The 20,252-nt window shown below is 38.3% G+C and overlaps 2 protein-coding genes across 2 annotated transcripts in view; both read right to left on the reverse strand.

Annotated features, from left to right (window-relative positions):
• Positions 1-1,648: 1,648 nt before the first annotated feature.
• Positions 1,649-20,242, reverse strand: LOC309493669 (transitional endoplasmic reticulum ATPase). The gene is made up of 19 exons (XM_082162860.1): positions 20,079-20,242; positions 19,013-19,124; positions 17,256-17,428; positions 16,962-17,104; positions 15,545-15,675; positions 15,330-15,461; positions 15,146-15,248; positions 12,712-12,845; positions 12,498-12,633; positions 8,412-8,524; positions 7,215-7,379; positions 6,364-6,486; positions 5,726-5,873; positions 5,567-5,631; positions 4,546-4,724; positions 4,346-4,475; positions 4,108-4,266; positions 2,994-3,145; positions 1,649-2,778 (listed from the first exon to the last, which is right to left on the reverse strand). Exons 1-19 carry the CDS (start codon positions 20,099-20,101, stop codon positions 2,682-2,684), a joined length of 2,418 nt encoding a protein of 805 aa, XP_082018986.1. The 5' UTR covers positions 20,102-20,242; the 3' UTR covers positions 1,649-2,681.
• LOC309493752 (uncharacterized protein) overlaps positions 7,394-20,252 on the reverse strand; it is a 60,135-nt gene continuing 47,276 nt past the window's right edge. The window contains exon 3 of the mRNA XM_082162980.1: positions 7,394-8,022. The gene's annotated coding sequence lies outside the window, so the exon portion shown is untranslated. The remainder of the gene's footprint in view (positions 8,023-20,252) is intronic.

Here is a 20,252-nt window from a genome sequence, read left to right on the forward strand (position 1 = left end):
ACTCTCTGTGGTCATTAAAAATCCCAGGATGTCTTTCGAAAGAGTAGGGGTGTAACCCCGGCATCCTGGCCAAATTTGCCCAGTGGCCTGGCCTCTGTCCATCATGGCCTCCTAATCATCCCCATACTGATTGGCTTCATCACTGTCTCCTCTCCACCAGTAAGCTGGTGTGTGGTGGGCGATCTGGCGCAATATGGCTGCCGTCGCATCATCCAGGTGGATGCTGCACATTGGTGGTGGTTGAGGAGATTCCCCCATCTATGTAAAGCGCTTTGAGTGCTGAGAAAAGCGCTATATAAATGTAATGAATTATTATTATTATTATTATTATTAGACAAACCATGTAACTTGAACTTGACTTAAATTCATAAGTCAACACCATTTCTGAGTATTTTCTCCTAAAAACTGCAGTGAACCAAAGACAGTCTCAAAAACACGGTTTGAAATCACTGGTGTTTCTGACGTCACAAACTACCTTGTAACCAATCAGATCATCGTGTGATCGTCAACGAGTGGATCTCTGAGCTGAGCTGAGTGAGTGGAGGCGGGGCTCATTTGCATATTCATAGAACTGCATACTAAATTAGGCAAGGGTGTCAAGTTACATTCAAGCTATTTTAAGACATGAAGACATTTTTTTCCAAGGACAAAAACATTTAAATAAGTCATTTGGGTGATCAAAGACGAGTTTTAAGGTATAAAATGATTGACTACAGAGGGACTTTAATAAAACTGACTTAATTTTGTTTACCTGATGAGCTGTCCATGCTTCTGCCACAGAAATTCAAAAAACTAACGGTCAGTGTCAACTCGCTCTGGATCTCTTCATTTAATGTGTTCATGGATGCATTTATGATTCTTAAAAGATGGCAGACGAGTGGATCTGCACATTTGTTTTGTGGTAAGGATTTAGGCGGCAAATATTTACTTGAGCTTAAGTTAATTGAACCTTTTAAACAAAGTTGAGATTACTGTCTTGTTTTGAAAATCTATATACATTATGGTGACATTTAAGGCCCTGATCAAACACAACTGGACCAGCTAACTGAGATCTTTAGAAGTCATTTTACAGACAGGTGTTGGATCAGGCTTGGATCTGAACAGGCAGATCTCCAGGAACAGGATCAGGCACCCTTGAATTAGGCTAAATATGAGAAAGAGGTTTCTACAGCTAGGGGGACATAATTTATTATTACCGTCAGACACACAATCACAACCTGGAGTAAAGTAAACGGCAACAATGACTCCATTACAAGTCACCAATTCCAATACGACTCGAGTAAAAATCTTAGGCCTGAATTCACAGACAGAGCTTAGATTAAGTCAGGATTAGGCCTTAGTTCAATTAGGACATTTAAGTAGCTTTTATAAATGTACGTGCCTTAGAAAAAAAACATGATGTGCATCTTGATACAAAATAATGGCACTGACGTATTTTAAGATGCTTTCAGTTAAAACGGCACAAACATGCATTTTAGTCTGGGACTATTTTAAGCCTGGTCTGTGAAACCGGAGATTATGGTATCTGATTTTAACAGTAATTAAGACGTGTTTTTTTTTTTTTTTTTACTGGTACTGAATGTGGGCTCAAAGACGCACTAATCCTCAACACCTAAGAGACATGCCAGTGACATGAAACATGAAACAGTTGATTTCTGAGGAGAGCAATCACATGTTTATTCACTTAAAATAAAACTGAACACTTCAAAATTGCAATGAATCAAAGTCAACACAACAGCCTCTTAAACATCTACTCAAGTCTCAGTTAAGCTCAAGTGTTCAAAAAGAGCACAAGTAAACCAATATCCTTCAAAAAGTTCTCTTCAATATAATGGATAAATAAACTAATGTTAAGTAAAATGAAGTAGTCAAAGCCTGCTTGCACTGGACACGCCTGCATTCATGTCCTCATCTAATATATGAAACACTGCTAATGCACTCGCACTCATGTAAAGTGTTTGTGAACAAGGCTAAAACGCACAAAATACACTACCTTCAATTCCCTGTAGATGTGGATATCACTTCTTTTGTAGCAGAAATAAACTGCTGCAGAAAAAGTTAGGTGCCATGCATAATTTAACAAGTAATTGCATTACTCATCACAAATGTATTGGAGTAAAGAGTACATTTACTTATTTAAAAAATGTAGAGAGTAAAAGTCTTTGACTCAGTCAAACTACTAAGTAGCCAAAAATATACTTAAGTACAGTAACTAATTACATTTACACCACTGATTCAATTTAATATTTCTGACATTCGTTTCTCGCAGAACTAAAAGAGATTATAATCCCTGTCAGAAAAACAAACAAAAACACAACATACAGATATTGGTTGTTTCTACTATTAAAGGAATAGTTCACCCAAAAATAAAGATTCTGTCATCATTTACTCAAGTTGTTCCAAACCTGTAAGAGATTCTTTCTGCTATTGAACACAAAAGAAGATGTTTTTGAAGAGTATGGGCAACCAAACTGTTGTTGGACCCCATTGACTTCCAGTATGAAAAAATATAAAAATATTCTATGGAAGTCAACGGGGCCCATAAACTGTTTGGTTGCCCATACTCTTCATTTTTGCGAGAGAACTGTCTCTTTAATAATCATAATGTGCCAATTTTCTGTCGCAAGTGGGTTTCATCTCTTCTCTCAGGTGTTGGGCTGGTCGAGGAGAGTTGACCTTGATTACTGATAGAGGTCATCATCTCCATCATTTCTGAACTGACCCCCGGAGCCTTGGCCTGACCCTTGACCTCCACCTGACTGAGCCGCTGTAGGAAACCTGACGACGAGGCAAAGAATGAAAGAAAGAGATTATTTACATCACAAAACGAGGTATGATATACCTTTGATTTCCGTTCAATTCACATATATTTGTATAGCGCTTTTCACAATACACATTGAAGTAATGAATACTTGTTTGTTAACAAATGATTATGACATTTAGAAACTGTAGCATTGCTGCGTGTTGATTTGTGTGTTTATGTGTTTGAGTACCTGAAGTTCCCAAATCCACGGCTCTGCTGAAGAGTCTGAGCAAACATCTCATACTTGCGTATGTCGTTATCACTAACAGACCGACGAGCAAATCTCATGGCTTCCTCAAAATGATCCTTCCTGATCTCAGGCACCGGGTCATAATCATCGTCCTGGAAACAGTCATGAAGATATAATGCACAGGTATGAATCACGTGTTTGTATATCACACTCTAAACACACAATATAAAATGTGTGGTGAAAATCCAGCTTTTAATGTTGTTTATATGTCTATGTGGTGTTTTTAATATGCTTTAAGACAAGCCATGTGTAAATTCATAAGTCGACAGCATTGCTGAGTATTTTCTCCTTAAAACTGCAGTGAACCAAAGACAGTCTCAAAAACACGCTTTGAAATCGCTGGTGTTTCTGACCTTGTAACCAATCAGATCATTGTGTGATCGTCAACGAGTGGATCTCTGAGCTGAGTGAGTGAGTGGAGGCGGGGCTCATTTGCATATTCATAGAACCGCGTATAATAAATGAGGCAAGGGTGTCGAGTTACATTCAAGATATTTTAAGGCATGAATAATTTTTATTCACGGAAAAAACATTTAAATATGTAATTTTGGTGATGAAAGATGAGTTTTAAGGGATAGCATTATTGACTACAGGGGATATTAATTATCAGACACAAGGGAATGAGTCAGAATGGTCATTAGTTTGACATTTGATTAGTGAGGTTGATCTATGTTTTTGTTTTTAGCAATAGTTACTAACTATTTTCCTTTAAGTAAGGAAAAAAAAAATCCTAAAATTTTTGTCACGATTATTTTAATAATTGTTTTTTAAATTAGTAATAAAATCTGACATCAATGTTGCTTCTTCATCTTAAATTACTCACTAACAACAAATATTTCCATTTCAACAGTCGCCACATTCATTGTGTGTGTTCTTCTTTATGCATGTGTGTTTTTCATTGAGTTTTGCTTTGTTGTTGGCCGAGACTAGCTGTCCTTTAGGAAACCAGGACTTTACCGCTCTCTCTAAATTCATGTTCAGCACACACACACACACACACACACACACGGCTGGATACAGTGTTTTTCTCACTCACACACACACACACACTCACCATAGCAGTGTCTTTCCGGTCCTGGCGCTCTCTCTCCGCACGGATCTCTGCCTCGATGGCTTCTCTGATGGCCAGCTTACAGGCTCTCTGACAGATCTCAGTCAGGTCCGCTCCCGAGAAGCCCTCCGTTATCCGGGACAGATACGCCAGGTCCACGTCCTGAGGAACACACCGTTAGAGTGTGTGTGTGTGTGATGGGCAGGTTTAGGGATAGGGTTAGTGTGTGTGTGAGAATGACCTTAGCCACCGGGGACTTGCGGAGGTTTGCGCGTAGGATGGCGGAGCGAGAGCCCATGTCAGGGAGAGGGATGTAAATCAACTGATCCAAGCGACCGGGTCTCAGGATTGCAGGATCTATGATGTCAGGCCTGTAAGAGCAACAGACGGGATTTGACTCCCTTTCCTCACTTGATCCACTTCTCAAGTTTTTTTTTTTACCTGTTGGTGGCGCCGATGATAAAGACGTTCTTCTTGTCGCTCATCCCGTCCATTTCGGTCAGGATCTGGTTGATGACCCGGTCAGCCGCCCCCCCTGCGTCTCCACCTCCCCCCCCTCGGGATTTAGCGATGGAGTCCAGCTCGTCGAAGAACAGAATACACGGGGCCGCCTGCCGGGCCTGTTACCACGGCAACACAAGCAGCATGTGACACAGTTTGTGTGAGAATGCAGTCTCTAAATTCTTCAGAACGCTTTGAGTGGAACATTAAGGTAACCGGTTAAAGCACGCTTGGTCACATTGCAGTTATAGTGTAAAGAATAATGTGTCTGGATAAAACTTTTTTTTACTGAATTAACATGCTGTAAAAGAGTGAGTAAGTACATTATATACATTACTTTTCAAAAGTTTGGGGTCAATTTAAGATTTCTTGTTTTTTGAGGCATTAAATTGATCAAAAGTGACAGTAAAGACATTTATAATGTTACAAAATTATAAAATTATTACTATATTTTATACTATATGACTATTATTACTATAAATTAAAATTATTATATTTCAAATAAATACTTTCTCTTCAAAGAATCTTGAAAAAAAAAAAACACTTCCACGCTTTCCAGCAACAACAACAACCCATTCAACACTGATAATAATCAGAAATGTTTCTTGAGCATCAAATCATCATGTTAGAATGATTTCTGAAGGATCATGTGACACTGGAGTAATGATGCTGAAAATTCAGCTTTGATCACAGGAATACATAAAAAATGTCAATACATTCACATAGAAAACATTTTAAATTGTAATCATATTTCACAATATTACCACTTTGCGACAGCCTGGTTGGTAATGAGACTCTTCTTTTAAAAACAAACATTCTTACTGACCCCAAACTTTTCAACGATAGTGTATGTAGTCAGTTCTCCTCTTGAAGAATCACAAGTGGTCACGGGAAAGAGGAAACACATTTGAGAAGCATGATGATGTTAAAACCACATGTAAAACAGCAGGAGTTTGTTCACCTTATCAAACACATCTCTGACGTTTGCCTCTGATTCACCAAACCACATGGTGAGCAGTTCTGGGCCTGCAATCAATGCAAAGTATGGAACAGATTACACACACACACACACTCATCCTATGCTTTTTTAACTTCACTCTTCTCTCTCACACACACATACCTTTAATGGACACAAAGTTGGCCTGGCACTCGTTGGCAATGGCTTTAGCTAGTAGGGTTTTGCCACAACCAGGTGGACCGTAGAATAAAACCCCTCGGGATGGAGTCATTCCAAACTTCAGGAATTTATCTGGATACTCCACAGGATACTTTACAGAGAGAGAGAGAGAGAGAGAGAGAGAGAGAGAGAGAGAGAGAGAGAGAAGTGAGAGAGAGAGAGAGAAAGTGAGCAAGAGAATGTGAATGGCCACTTCACATAAAATGAACACTTGCCAAACGCCAAATTAGTAAAAATCGGTGTCGGTGAGTATGTGAAACGGTGTCAATGCCCAGTAACATTTTTATGAATTCTAATACTGAAAAATTGTGAGAACATGAACGTGAACCAACGTAAACAACGCTCGGGTGCTGCATCATGATGGAAGTTCAAGCCTTGCCAATTTAAATATTTAAGCTTAAGATGACGGGAACTCAATTCATTTCTTGTTTTTTGGGAGTTTTCTGTGTGCAAACATCAGAAGCGCCGGCCCAGAAATCCACATCTCAGCTCAGCTAGCCAATACTTAATTGAGCGCTTTTTCATATCTTGCTTTTGAACAGACATATTCAAACAAAATGATGTGTGTGTTTGTGGTTTACCTGCACGAGCTCCTGTAACTCTCGCTTCACCTCATCGAGTCCTCCGATGTCCTCCCAGTTCACCTGAGGAACCTCCACTAAAGTCTCTCTCAGCGCAGACGGGTTACTCTGACTGAGAGCCCACTGGAAGAGACGACAGATGCTACTCACTAATGACATCTCTCTAATGAGTCAACTGTTGCCGGTACACAATAAATGGAAAGCAAATGAAAACTTTTGCATAAGACACATGATGTATTATGAGGGAAGAAGACCCCAGTAATCTCAAACGATGAGTTCCAAAAGAGATAAATAAGTATATTCACATCTTTATCTTTTCGAAGTTTGGAGGATGACAATAAACGCAGAAAAAAAATGGTTGTACTATATATTTTTTTACAACATTAAACCCACGGTACATCTACGAAGTGGCATGAAAATTGAAATAAATATGAGATGGGAGGAAAAATAGTTGAAATGCTTTTGCGTTGGCTTGCAGAACTATTGCTTTCCCCTCGAGAAGCTTTTCATTTGCTCGCAAAAGCACTGAAATATAGTTTTTCCTTCCATCTCATATTATTTTCATCACGAAAGTTTTGTGAGAGAACGGAAAGGCATTGAAATACAAATCATCCTCCCATCCGTTTTTTTAATTTTTTATCACCATGTCCCTTTAGTGGCTACATCTCTCCCTCAAGTAAATTCATTAATTTTTCTCATTTTGTCTGTTTTTATTTCTCCCAACGAATTTAAGCAGAAACATCTGATAAAAATGTCTAATTAAATGCATCATCAAGATCTCTGTTATGTCTGAGGATCAATGAAAGAGCAACATCTGAGTAAGAGATTGGTGGTCTGGTTCTGAAGCTGACCTTGAAGTCATCCATGGTGACGGCCAGTGAGTTGAGGAGTTCTGCATCGATACTGTCGTCCTCCAGGTCGATTAAGGTCATCTTTTTGCGGATGGCCTGCAGCGCTGCCTCTGAACACAGAGCGGCCATATCTGCTCCCACATGCCCGTGTGTTTCAGCCGCAATCTGTCATACACAGAGACAGTTAGGAAATATCGAGACTCGAATTACATCGCGCCTCCCCGCTCTGCACAGTTTGTATGTCTCTCTTATTAACACCTGATTCAGATCGTGGTCTCGCGCCATGAACTCGGGTGCGTCCCGATAGACAGGGTCCCTATGCAGTGTTCACTAATCCCTAAACACGGGATATCCACTGAAGTCTTAAACTTAAAGTCCCCCTGTGGTCAATCATTTATCCCTTAAAACTCATCTTTGATCACCAAAATAACATATTTAAAAGTCAAGCCTTAAAGTAGCTTGAATGTAACTCGACACCCTTGCCTCATTTAGTATACGCGGTTCTATGAATATGCAAATGAGCCCCGCCTCCACTCACTCACTCAGCTCAGAGATCCACTCGTTGACGATCACACGATGACCTGATTGGTTACAAGGTAGTTTGTGATGTCAGAAACACCAGCGAGTTCAAACTGTGTTTTTGAGACTGTCTTTGGTTCACTGCAGTTTTAAGGAGAAAATACTCAGCAATGCTGTCGACTTATGCATTATCACATGGTTTGTCTTAAAGTATATTAAAAACACCACATAGACATATAAACAACATTAAAAGCTTGGTTTTCACCACAGGGGGACTTTAACAAACTCCCTTAACTCAAGTCGCGCACATTAGAGGAGTTTAAGGTGCCATTATATGCTTCTGTAAATAAATCTAATAAATTACCATGCTTTCATTTAATATACATGTGTATATTTGGTTATATTAAAATTTTATTTTTGTCTTATTCAACCCATAGTCATCACTGACTTGTATCTGTCGTGTCTCACACACTTTACTCGCACGAACGGCCACATATAATAAACACACCTGTTTCGGATTAGATACTTAAGATGGTGGAATACCCTTGGAAGTCCACTAGGCAGTGCACTAAAGTAACACACCCCTCAACTGAGCATGACCGATAAGAGAGACAGAGCGGGGAGGTGAAGGACTGGGAAAACCCCTGATTTAGACCTCCATCACTCTCTCGTTCTCACCCGCTCCAGGTCCACATCTTCCCATAGTTTCATGTTCTTGGTGTGAATCTGTAAAATCTCCAGCCTGCCGGTGGAATCAGGGATGCCAATGTCAATCTCTCGATCAAAACGACCTGCACAGAGGAGACAAATCAACACTTACAGCTGACCTTTCTTTAGAGAGAGCGTTTTGGGCCATTCATTTGTTGATGCAATACAGTTAAACCAACATTTATTAATTTATTCACCTTCAACATTTCTCACATTATCACAGTGTATTCGCTATAGTTTAGAAAATAGTAATAAAATATGAGAAGAACTTATTAAATCAGTTGATATTTCACTGGTTTTGTCCATCCTTCTGTTAGACCGTCTCATAAATGAATTATGTTGAATATCTGTCAGCTGTTAAATTTAACTACACAATTATATAATACCAATTTAGCTCAAACAATCACCAAGCAATGCTTCATTTAGTTCAGTCTGTGTGTAAAAATGTCGCATTAGCAATTAAAGAAAAAACACTCCAGCAAAACATGATCAGCTCAAAGTGTCTGAAGAATTTTTGCTCCCTAAGTTTTATAATTTTTACTGGTAGTCTAAGAATTTTTTGGTATAATATGTCACAGTTTACTTTATTTTGCTATCCTCACTTTACAACGTGCAACAAATCTTTATAGCCTTTACAATACGGACATCTGTGTAAATGTCACACTGATTCTACCCCGTGTTTTTTACCCGACACGGACTGGGAGCGCGGACAGCTGTGGCTCTAGATTTAGTTCTGTTTAAAAGCCTACTTGCAAGTCTTGCTTCTTTGGGATATACATTTTTTTTTTTTAACCCCTTAAACCCTGAGGCCATTTTTGGAGTTGTTTTGTCTGAGTGACACACAAAAAAGTAAAGACTCATAACTTCAAAACTATAACAAGGAGAGTCAAAAGGTAGGTATCGTTTGATAGAACTCTTTTCAAATTTTTTGAAAATATAAATTACATTACATTTGGATATTCTCCTGCCGAGAAACTGCTGATAAATACAAAAAAAAAAACATAATTTTTATTATGATTTTGCATATCTCTCTTGTTTGACATGCAATAACTTGGGAAGGAAATATGGTAGCAGATTAATTCTTTTTGGGGGAAGTACCCCTAAATGTGAGCTGCATCTGAATCAAATTTTGTGGTGATCGCATAAAGTACTCAAACGTTACAGCATTTGGAACAAAGGTAGCCTTTTTGTTTAGTCCTCGCACATTTGGAAAACAATAAAAAAAATGAGTTTTCTGAGTGACATACACAAAACTACAGACTCATAACTTCAAAACTATAGCAAGGAGAGTCAAAAGGTAGGTATCGTTTGAAAGAACACTTTTCAAATTTTTTGAAAATATAAATTACATTACATTTGGACATTCTGCTGCCGAGAAACTGCTGATAAAAGACAAAAAAAAAATATATTTTTTATAATGATAATGCATATCTTTCTTGTTTGACATGGTATAACTCAGGAAGGAAATAAGGTAGGAGGAAAATTCTTTTTTGGGGAAGTCCCTCTACATATGAGCTGCATCTGGATAAAATTTTGTGGTGATTGGATAAAGTAATCAAAAGTTACAGCAAGAAAAAAAAATATAGCCTTTTTGTTGAGACCTTGACGCCCCCTCATGGGCATTTTTGATAGTGTTTCACCATGAAGAATATCTTATCATAAAAGCAATAGATAAAGTTAATTTTGGGCTCATTTTAATTGTATTAATATGCTGTAAAAAATGAAGTGCCATTTTCAATGATTTTTTTAATGTTTCATGAGATGTATGATGTTTTTGACACATTGCAGTACATAGTACAAAAAAAGTATTTTATAGATTATGATTTTTTTTTTTAATTTATCAGCAAATAACTCAGCAATACTTAGGAGTTTTTCAAATTGGCTACATTCACTGTAAAGTTCAGACTCTAAGGTTTCAAATGACACCAATTTTGTTTGAATCAAGGCAATATTTTTGAAAAATATGATAATGAATATTTTCGCAGCTAGGTGGCGCAATGGGTGGCGCACGCGGTCGGTACACTCCGGTTTAGAGAGACTAGTCAGCACTTGTTCAGAGTTGATTGAAGTGGTTGGATTCTTTAAAAAGCTGAGATTCTAAGCTTTAAGATGATACATATTTTTTGTTATTCCACATTTGAAAACGAGCGCGGACGGTTCCGGGAAAATTGGAAAACACTTTGCTCCCCAGAAGGATGAGAGACTTGTTTTTTAGCCAAGTATGCATCACTTCGTGAGGAATATCTCGTGATCAAAGCAATGGATTATGTTGTGTTTGGGCTCTTTGTAATCGTGAGAATCTGCTGTCAATAAAGATGTTCGATTTTTCACAATCCATGCATGTTTTATTGAGTTATGAGCTGAAACGTCACATCAAAACAACATAGCATCACTGCTATTGCTACTTCATAGGTGCGCCTCTGGTATTTTTTTGTGTCAGAACGCCATAAGGAATATCTTTAGATCTGAGTGATGGATTATGGTGTGTTTGGGCTCTTTTTAATCTTAACAATCTGCTGTAAATAATGATGTGCCATTTTCCACAATTGATGCATGCTTCATTGAGTTATGAGGTAGAACGCGACATAAGTGCTACATCTATAATAAAGATCTATGTGCGCATTTGTGGCTTCGTGTGTTACAACTCCACGAGGAATAACTTTAGATATGAGTGATGGATTATGCTGAGTTTGGGCTCTTTTTAATCGTGAGAGTCTGCTGAAAATAATGATGTGCATTTTTCTACGATATGTGCATGCTTCATGAAGTTATAAGTGAAAACCAAACGCGAGTGCTTCATGAGTATATATTTGGCTAGGTGCGTCTTTGGTATTTTCTGTGTTAGAACGCCATGAAGAATATCTTTAGATATGATTGATGAGTTTGGGCTCTTCTTAATCGTGAGCTCCTGCTGTAAATAACGATGTGTCATTTTTCATGATCGATGTATGTTTCATGAAGATACGAGTAAAAAGGCCAAGTCTAAGCTACCTCGCTTGGCTACGTGCGTTTGTGTATTTTTTGTGTATTAGAACTCCATGAGGAGTATCTTTAGTTCTGAGTGATGGATTACGTTGAGTTTGGACTCATTTTAATTGTAAGCATCTGCTGTAAATAATGGTGTGTCATTTTCCACAATCGGAGCATGTTTCATGAAGTTACAAGCGGAAATGTGTCTAAAATTCAGCATCCATATATGGTTTACCCATGGGTCTCTTGAGGGGCTTATTTTACAAAAACCTTGCTCAAGTTTAGTAAAAGCCTGAAACAATTATGCTTGTTGTATTCTACTCATTGAGACCTTTCAAATGACATATGACACATGACTATCTGAGCAGTATGATGTTTTTGACACATATCAGTACATAATAATTTCCTCTTCCTCATAAATTATGTATTAAAAAAAAATCATTTTATCAGCAAATAACTCAGCACTACTTTGGAGATAATCATAATGGCTACATTCATTGTAAAGTTTAGACTCTAAGCTTTCAAATGATGCCTATTTTGTGTTGATCAATGCAGTAGTTTTGAAAAATATGACAATTAATTTTTTCCATAGCTAGGTGGCGCCCTCCGGCGGTATAATCCGTTCTAAAGGAATAACTCAGCACCTTTTAGGAGTTGAATAAAATGTATAGGTGCATTGAAAAGCTGAGATTCTAAGCTTTAAAATGATACCTATTTTGTATTATATCATTCAGTGGTTGCTTAGTAATTTGATTATGAATTTTTTTCATGGGGTGGCGTCCCGCCGGCGGGACGCTTAGGGTTTAAGGGGTTAAAGAAAAAGTATTTTGTGACGTAATAAGAAAATTTTTCCTCAAATGTTAGCATTTTTAGTGCATTTTAGCCTAATTCGTTGTATGAAATCTGTATGAAGTCAAAGAAAACGAAAAAAAAACTACAAGCTGTAGATGATGGTGCTGAAGATTTTCAAGCTGCTCACTTGATAAATGAACTATAGTGTCCTGCAACCACTAGTAAAAAAATATCAAACATGATACCTGGTGTCTGAATAAGTTTTGGTTTGACTGTATGTGTGCGTGTTCGCACCAAAGCGGCGTAGAGCGGGATCCACACTGTTGGGTCTGTTGGTGGCCGCCATCACCACCACATGAACACGCTGCTTCAGGCCGTCCATCAGCGTGAGCAGCTGAGACACGATCCTGCGCTCGACCTCGCCGTGAGTCTGCACACATCAGCCATTACACCTCTGACACACAGCAGACTGTCCAGAGTCACATCACACACACCCGCCTCTCCTCACCTTCTCTCGCTTCGGAGCGATCGCATCCAGCTCGTCGATGAAGATGATCGCAGGGGCGTTCTTCTCCGCCTCCTCGAAAGCTTTTCTCAGGTTGCTCTCGGACTCCCCTGCGAGTTTGCTCATGATTTCAGGACCTGGGGAACATTATTCATAACATTATGTATTTCTCTATATATGTACTGTATGTTTATGTTGCAGGAGTAAATATATCTGCAATACATTACACATGCAGAACCATATCTGATCACATATACATCTATATATTATAGAAGTGTATTACTGAATATAAAATTACATACATTATGATATATCAGTAAATATATTCTCACATGTTTTTCAATATATGAAAAACGGCAATTCCTTATTTATTATTCAATATATTGTAATACATTAATACAATATATTTTCAAATATACTGTTAAACCATTTAATATATTGATCTTTCATATATGGGAAATATATTTTCTTTTCATAAGGGTAAAGCCCTGGAAAATGGAAATGCATCATCAAAATGTTATTGATACAATATTTGGCTCTACTTGTTTTGTCCACAAAATCATTTGTCACAAGGATCAAGATAAATACATTTCTGTCATGACAACTCTGAGTGTTTGATATGACAATGTTAACTCTTTCCCCGCCAGTGTTTTCTTTAAATATTGAATATTTTGTTTTTCTCAACATGCAATATATCAAAAGAAAGAACACTGGCCTCTTCTTTTAAACAAAGAAAAAGTGTAATTCTAGCTTCATGCATTCTTTTTTTTTTTTCAACACTTGAATGTGGGCGTTTCGGAAAAAAAAGCAACATTTCGAACAAAAAGCTGATAAAATATATATGTAAGGGATAATGTAGTGCGAGGCGGTTGTTATAGCGAATAACAACCCCGACAGGCTGATTGGGACCCCGACGCGAACCCTGAAGGGGTTGTATTCGCTAAAACAACCGCCTCGCTCTACATTATCCCGCTTATTACATGGCTACCTACAAAATAAATAAATAATTTGACACAAAATATTGATTTAAAGAGGAGTTTATTGATTTAAAAACTATTGTATTGCTTCCGCTAAAGAAAATAGTCCGTTCGGCGTCCATAGCAACGCTCTGTTTTTCATGGCAACGGTGTGTTATACTCAGCAGCGTCTGTTATCAAGAAATAACACACCGCATTCTACATTGGAATTCAACCAAGCCATGTAATAAATATATATAAGTTTTTTTAAGACAACAACATGCATAAGCAATGCTTTTATCGCTGGTTTCTGCTCCTTTTTTGCCTGTGTTTTGATCCAGAGATTCGATGGTCTTGCTCGATAGATATAAGTTGTTTACTGACACTGTTGTCTTCAACATGAACTCATTTCATCATTTCCTAAGAACATTACAAAAAAAGGAGCAGAAATAGGAGATAAAAGCATTGTTTATGCATGTTGTCGTCTTTGAAAAAAATTTTCAAAATGAACTTTTTGTTCAAAATGTTGTTGTTTTTTTACGAAACGCCCAAAATCAAGTGTAAAAAAAAAAAGAATGTATGAAGCTAATATACAATAGCGTACCGCACGATATACGTCACCTTTTCTCATTAATATTCATTAAGCTAGCGACGGTTGCTAGGGGGGTCAAACTCGCGCGTGTCACTCATGCTACACGCATGTAAACAGTTTACGGACGAGTTATTCATTCATTCAAAATAATGTCTAGGGCGTAGTACAGGACTAGTGTCTGTAGGCCTACATAAGTCTCTTAATTGAACTTGTGTCATTTTATGTATTTTTCAGATGTAAAGATTGCATTGCATCAGGGAAAGCAGGAGACATTGACGTATCAGTTGACAAAGGGAAATGGTATCAGAAATTAGCAGATACCCATACTGAGAGTCCACAAACTGGACTGCATGTTCTCATTTGAGGGATAACCGGCAGAAAACAAGCAGTACTAGCATGAATCATAAGCGAGCGCACTTCTATGTTGACCCCCTTCCGGTTTACGTTGCTGACGTCACGCGGCCTTGCGGTCTAAAAATAGCACTCGTGCGGCACGCTATTCTTTGTTGTTGTTTAAAAGATTAGGCTAGTGTTCTTTATTTTGATATACTGCATGTTCAGATATTCATACAACAAAATATTCAGGGTCCACAAAAGTTTTGTGAACATTATCAAAAATGCTGGCGGTGGCTGGCAACTTAAAAAAAAAAAAAAATGTTTTCAAAGTGTTGCTTTTTTTTATGAAACGCCCACATTCAAGTGTTGGAAAAAAAGAATCCATGAAGCTAGAATATTTTTGTTGTTTAAAAGTAGAGGCTCTGTTCTTTCTGCTGATATATTGCACGTTCAGATATTCATACAACAAAATATTGTCCAAGTTTTGTTCTCATCCAATGATGTCAGTGCAGTCAGTTTGATGCGTTCTCAGTGCCAGACTGTGTGTTTGTACCATTGATGAGAAAGAAGAAAGCTCCCGTCTCATTGGCTACAGCTCGAGCCACCAGTGTTTTCCCCGTCCCGGGAGGACCGTACAGCAGGATCCCCCTCGGAGGCTGAGGAACCACAGCGAGGGATTTTCTTTATTTAGAAACGGACATGATGTCTAGATGAGTGTTATATATAGTGCTTCTTGCCTTCACTCCGATGGCTTTGAACAGGCCCGGGTGTCTGAGAGGAAGCTCCACCATCTCTTTAATCTGAGCCAGCTGTTTCCGACAGCCCCCGATGTCATCGTACCCGATGTCATTCAGACTCTCCTCCTCATCCTGACACCGGCGACATATCACATCATCACGTGGTGTAGCGCTACAATGGAGAAACCGTACAGGTGTGATGACCTCACACTCACCTCTCGTTTGATTGGCTCTCCCTCGCAGTGGACGATGGTATCCGGGGCAACGATGCAGTGAGGGGCGGGGTCTGTTTCCACCACTTTAAACTCCACTGCTCTCATGCCTCCTCTCACCAGGAAGATATCGCCTGCAGAAAGAGTCAAAATACACTAAATCATGTTCAATTCTGGTGCATAATGGAAAATGTTGTGTAGACCAGCGGCTGTGTAGTAATCTAGTCCATATCTGTTGCATTGTTGTTATTGTTAACAAAAAATAAAAACTATTACAAAAAATAAAATATTAATTGAAATAAAGCTGTAGTAAAATAAAAATAAAAAAAACAGAAAAAAAAAAACTTAAAGGAAAAAAACTAAAATGAAAAGGTTTACCTGGAGGCTAATCAAAATAAAATTAGTTGAAGTACTAAAATAAATAGAAATATTTTAAATTATATTATTAAATTATTATAATAATCTGTTGCACTGTTATTGTTAACAGAACTGAAAGTATTGAAAATCATTCTTTATTAATTGAATAAAGCTGTAGTAGAAAACCTTAAAGGAAAAAAAAGAGAAATGTTTTCTTGCCAGCTAATCAAAATAAAATAAGCTGAAGTAATAAAACTGAAATAAAAATCCCTTAAAAATAAATAGAAATTAATAGAAATATATATTTTTTAAATGGCATAAAATTACAAAATAAAATTGAAAATAAAAAATGATAATATAAAATAAAAGCCAATCAAAGTATTAACATATACTAGAATAGTATAAAAATATTAGTAACATAATAATTGGCAGGTTAATTGGCCAATAATTTGAGATTACTGTCACATTGTGGGTTTTGTTTCTTGTTCCTTGTTCTTGTCTGTCATGTGTTCCCTCGTCTGTTGTGTCATGCTGTCATTGGTTGATTGTTTAATTGTTCACAGGTGTCCCTTGTCATTAGTCTTTTGTGTAGTATTGAATGTTTCCTGTTATGTTGTAAGTGTGTTCTTGGTTTGAGTTCATACCTCGGCATTTCTTTGGGTTTTTTTGGTTTGATCACGTTTTGGAATAAATAGCATTTGGGTTCTCACTACTACTTGCCTTCAGTGGACTTCATTCGTTACTATTAGCAGTGATTAAAAGTTTGATTGAAGTTCCTCAATAAGTCGACAGTGATGGATGCGATGAATTATGCGTCTTTCCAAACCTTTCTGGTAATTAGCGTGCAAAATAATGATGTTGCAAACATATTACAAAACCCTGGCTTATCGTCAAATCCTTTCCTAAACCTGCTTCTTATCTAAACCCCAGCTGTTCAAATGTCAATCTAAAGCTCAAAGCAGATTCAGAACAAACACTCATTATCAAACCTAAACCCGTGTGCAGAACTGACTGAGTGTGTGTGTGTGTGTGTGTGTGTGTGTGTGTGTGTGTGTGTGTGCACCTTTGTGGACCGGTCGGTAGGCCTCCAGAAAATACGGCTTCAGGAAAACATCGAACAGGTTTCCCGTCAGCCCCTCGATAGTGTCGTCAATGGGAAGAACATGGATGCGCTTCCCATATTTCACATCTGGACAGGCGTGGATGCTACACACACACACACACACACACACACACACACACACACGTGTGAGTACCACTGTAGATTCGGCTGAGAAACAGTTTGAAATGAATGTATGTAATGGTGTTGCTGGGAAAGGCAGGGGCAGCAGTAAAGCCTGATGTCGTCAGCGCGCACCTGATGACATCACCGAGACGCACGCGCAGGTTGTTGCGTGTGACCCTGTTCATGCGCACGCGCTCGTTGCCGCACGTCTCGTCAGTGAGGACGATGCAGACCGTCTGTCTCCGTTTCCGACCGCGCAGCACCACGGTGTCTCCACGAAACATCTGCAGCTCCTCCATCTTAACCTGACACACACACACACACACACACACTATTACAAATAAACAGGGCTTGACATTAACACCCGCCAGTTGGATTTTACGCAGTCACTCCAGTAGCCACTTTGGTGGGTTGAATTTTAGAAATAATATACTTTTTCAATTGTTCTCTTTTAAAAAGGCAATGTAGTGTTGTCAAAAATATAGATTTTTTTCGATACATCTCTGAAGCGCTACTTTACTCATATTTGCCAAAACTCATTTTCCGCAGATCAGATACATGATACCAGCTGCTCTTTCTCTCTCATCTCTCCGACAGCGAGTCAGCATTTATTTACTGTTGTGCGACACACAAACCCACCTCTCCTCACTCACTCGCTTCACTTGCTCTGGATGAATATTGTTGTTGTTACAAGCCTTGCATTTTGGCATGGGATTGCGCGTATTGCACATAATTTTGCTCTCACACCCAAAGTGCGGCACATAAAGCCTCCTCTCAGCACTAAACTGAGTTATTTTTCACTGCTTATTGCGATTAAACACACAAAATAATGTCAAAATGGCAGTCTTGGCCAGTCTTGCTTTAGGTGAATGTAAACAGTTGAGAAAGAAACACGTGTGGATCAGTATAATGGATCCGTGCGTCACGTCTTAAAGTTACAGCAGCCTAATTATGCCTAATATATAATAAAAATAAATATATTTGGATACAAAAATCACAGAGTTAAGAAGGCGCATCTCTGTAAACCTAAACGAGAGGGAGGTCTGGCACTCCCAGACTTTGGTCTTTATTACTGGGCTTCTCACATCAGACACATTTCAATGTGTTTGGATGATCATTGTGTTCCTCCAGACTGGCTCCAAATAATTTGTGATCAGAGTTATCCCTACAATCCGGGAGCGGTGATTCTCTCTCCTGTAACTCTGAATCATTCCATCTTTAATAGTAATATCATAATTGGGAATATACGTCGGATCGGGAAACATTTCAAGATAAAGTCCCTTTCATTTCTAACTCCTATGACTAAGAATCCATAATTTACGGCATCGAGATTAGATGGGACCTTTACGCAATGGGAAGGATTGGGAATACGTACTATAGGAGATCTTTTCTTTGATGGGGTTTGAAAAGAAATTGAAAGAGACAATTCATCTTTTTTTCTTTTTTTTTTTTCTTCCGATAAAACAAAAAATATCTACTTGGCAGTTTTTCCCCATGGTATCAATGTCAAAATTGTGGCTTGTAACTTTGGAAAACCACTTGCAACTGCTGAGGAAAACAGTTCATGTCAAGCCCTGAAAATAAAGGTTCTTTAGTGGCATCTATGGAAACTTTCCATTGCACAAAAGTTCACAAGAAGAAAACAATGGTTCTTATATAAGAACTGTTCACTGAAAGGTACTCTGGCTAACCGAAAACGGTTCTTCTATAGCATCGCTGTAAGAAAAAAAAAGAAATATATATTTTTTTAGCCTTATTTAAGAGTGCTGGAATATACATGGAGATGTTTGGGAATCCTGTTTGAAACAATTCATCTTTGTGCTATTAAGCACTCATCCAGAAGCACACACACACAACCATAGACACACACACAACCATAGACACATTACCTGTGACAAGCACACAATACTGTTGTCCTCATTGGTGGCTTCATCCACGACCAGTCGATTCGGCCGAATCTTCTGCTTCAGAATAGCAGTGGAGTAATCCTCCGACTTTGGACTGTTCAACACACACACACACACACACACACACACACACACACACACACACACACACACACACACAAACACACAATCCAATTTTCCACAACATTAATAATATACAGGGAAGTACATGCATGATTCTTTCCGAAAGCCAAGTCAGCACATGTGTAAAAGCTCACCGCTGCTGTTTCTCTGAATCTTTCTGAGAGAATCAGCCATATTGAAAATCATGGCATATTAATATTACACTAAACAGCACAAGAACAGTGACAATAGACCGCATAAAATGTCACTTTATACTCATCAACTTCCAGAAACTGGCAGAATTAAAGCATTTTAAATGCAAAAGTCAATTTGTGGGAAAGGTTTCAGTCAGAAAACTATATATATATATATAGACACTGTATAACAAATATATGTATTCTGTATATATAACAATTATATAGTGTATATATAACAATTATATAGTGTGTGTATATATATATATATATATATTATTTATAACAGATCAATAATATAAAACTGAGAAAAATGCAGTATATTGGTCCATAATGTTCAAGCCATTTTATAACCGAGTTTTAATGAGAATGAAACATGAAAACAGTTCTTGATCGCACTAATGTGAACACAAACACACACACACACACACACACACACACACACACACACTGCTGTCTGGTCTCCTGTTTCTTCATGTGACACTGGTCTGTTTTTAGAGCAAAGTTATGTCTACAGCCAAGATCAAACTACCAAAACAAACACACACACACACACACACACACACACACACACACACTTTACTTTTCACGATCAAACCTCATGAATCAGCTGAAAAAGATCCTTATAAACACTGTAACACTCTACAATGATCTGAAATATTTAACTAAAGATCGTGTTTTAGACGACTAAAGTCTAAACACACACACACAAACACACTCCCGCACCCAAAGCTCAGCGTGTACACACTCACTCTGAGGCTCCAGCGACGGGCATGGCGGAGGAAGAGAGCCTGTTCTGGGGTCGAGACGAACACAAACCAGCCTATCCTTATCCCAGAGGTCAGGAGTCCCGGTCGAGTGTGCAGTCCTCAGTTCAGTGCAATGCTCTCGCTGACCGCAGGCTCCATGCCGACGAGATGTGTGTG

The sequence above is a fragment of the Leuciscus leuciscus genome (genome assembly GCF_965113295.1).
Source record: "Leuciscus leuciscus genome assembly, chromosome: 3".
In the NCBI taxonomy this organism is placed as follows: Eukaryota; Metazoa; Chordata; class Actinopteri; order Cypriniformes; family Leuciscidae; genus Leuciscus; species Leuciscus leuciscus.

Coding starts and splice junctions, on each gene's coding strand:
- LOC309493669 (XM_082162860.1), bottom strand. CDS start 20,101: ATGCCCGTCGCTGGAGCCTCAGA. Junction 12,634..12,711: donor TCGCTCCGAAGCGAGAGAAG/GTGAGGAGAGGC, acceptor TGATGTGTGCAG/ACTCACGGCGAGGTCGAGCG. Junction 2,779..2,993: donor CGTGGATTTGGGAACTTCAG/GTACTCAAACAC, acceptor CCTCGTCGTCAG/GTTTCCTACAGCGGCTCAGT.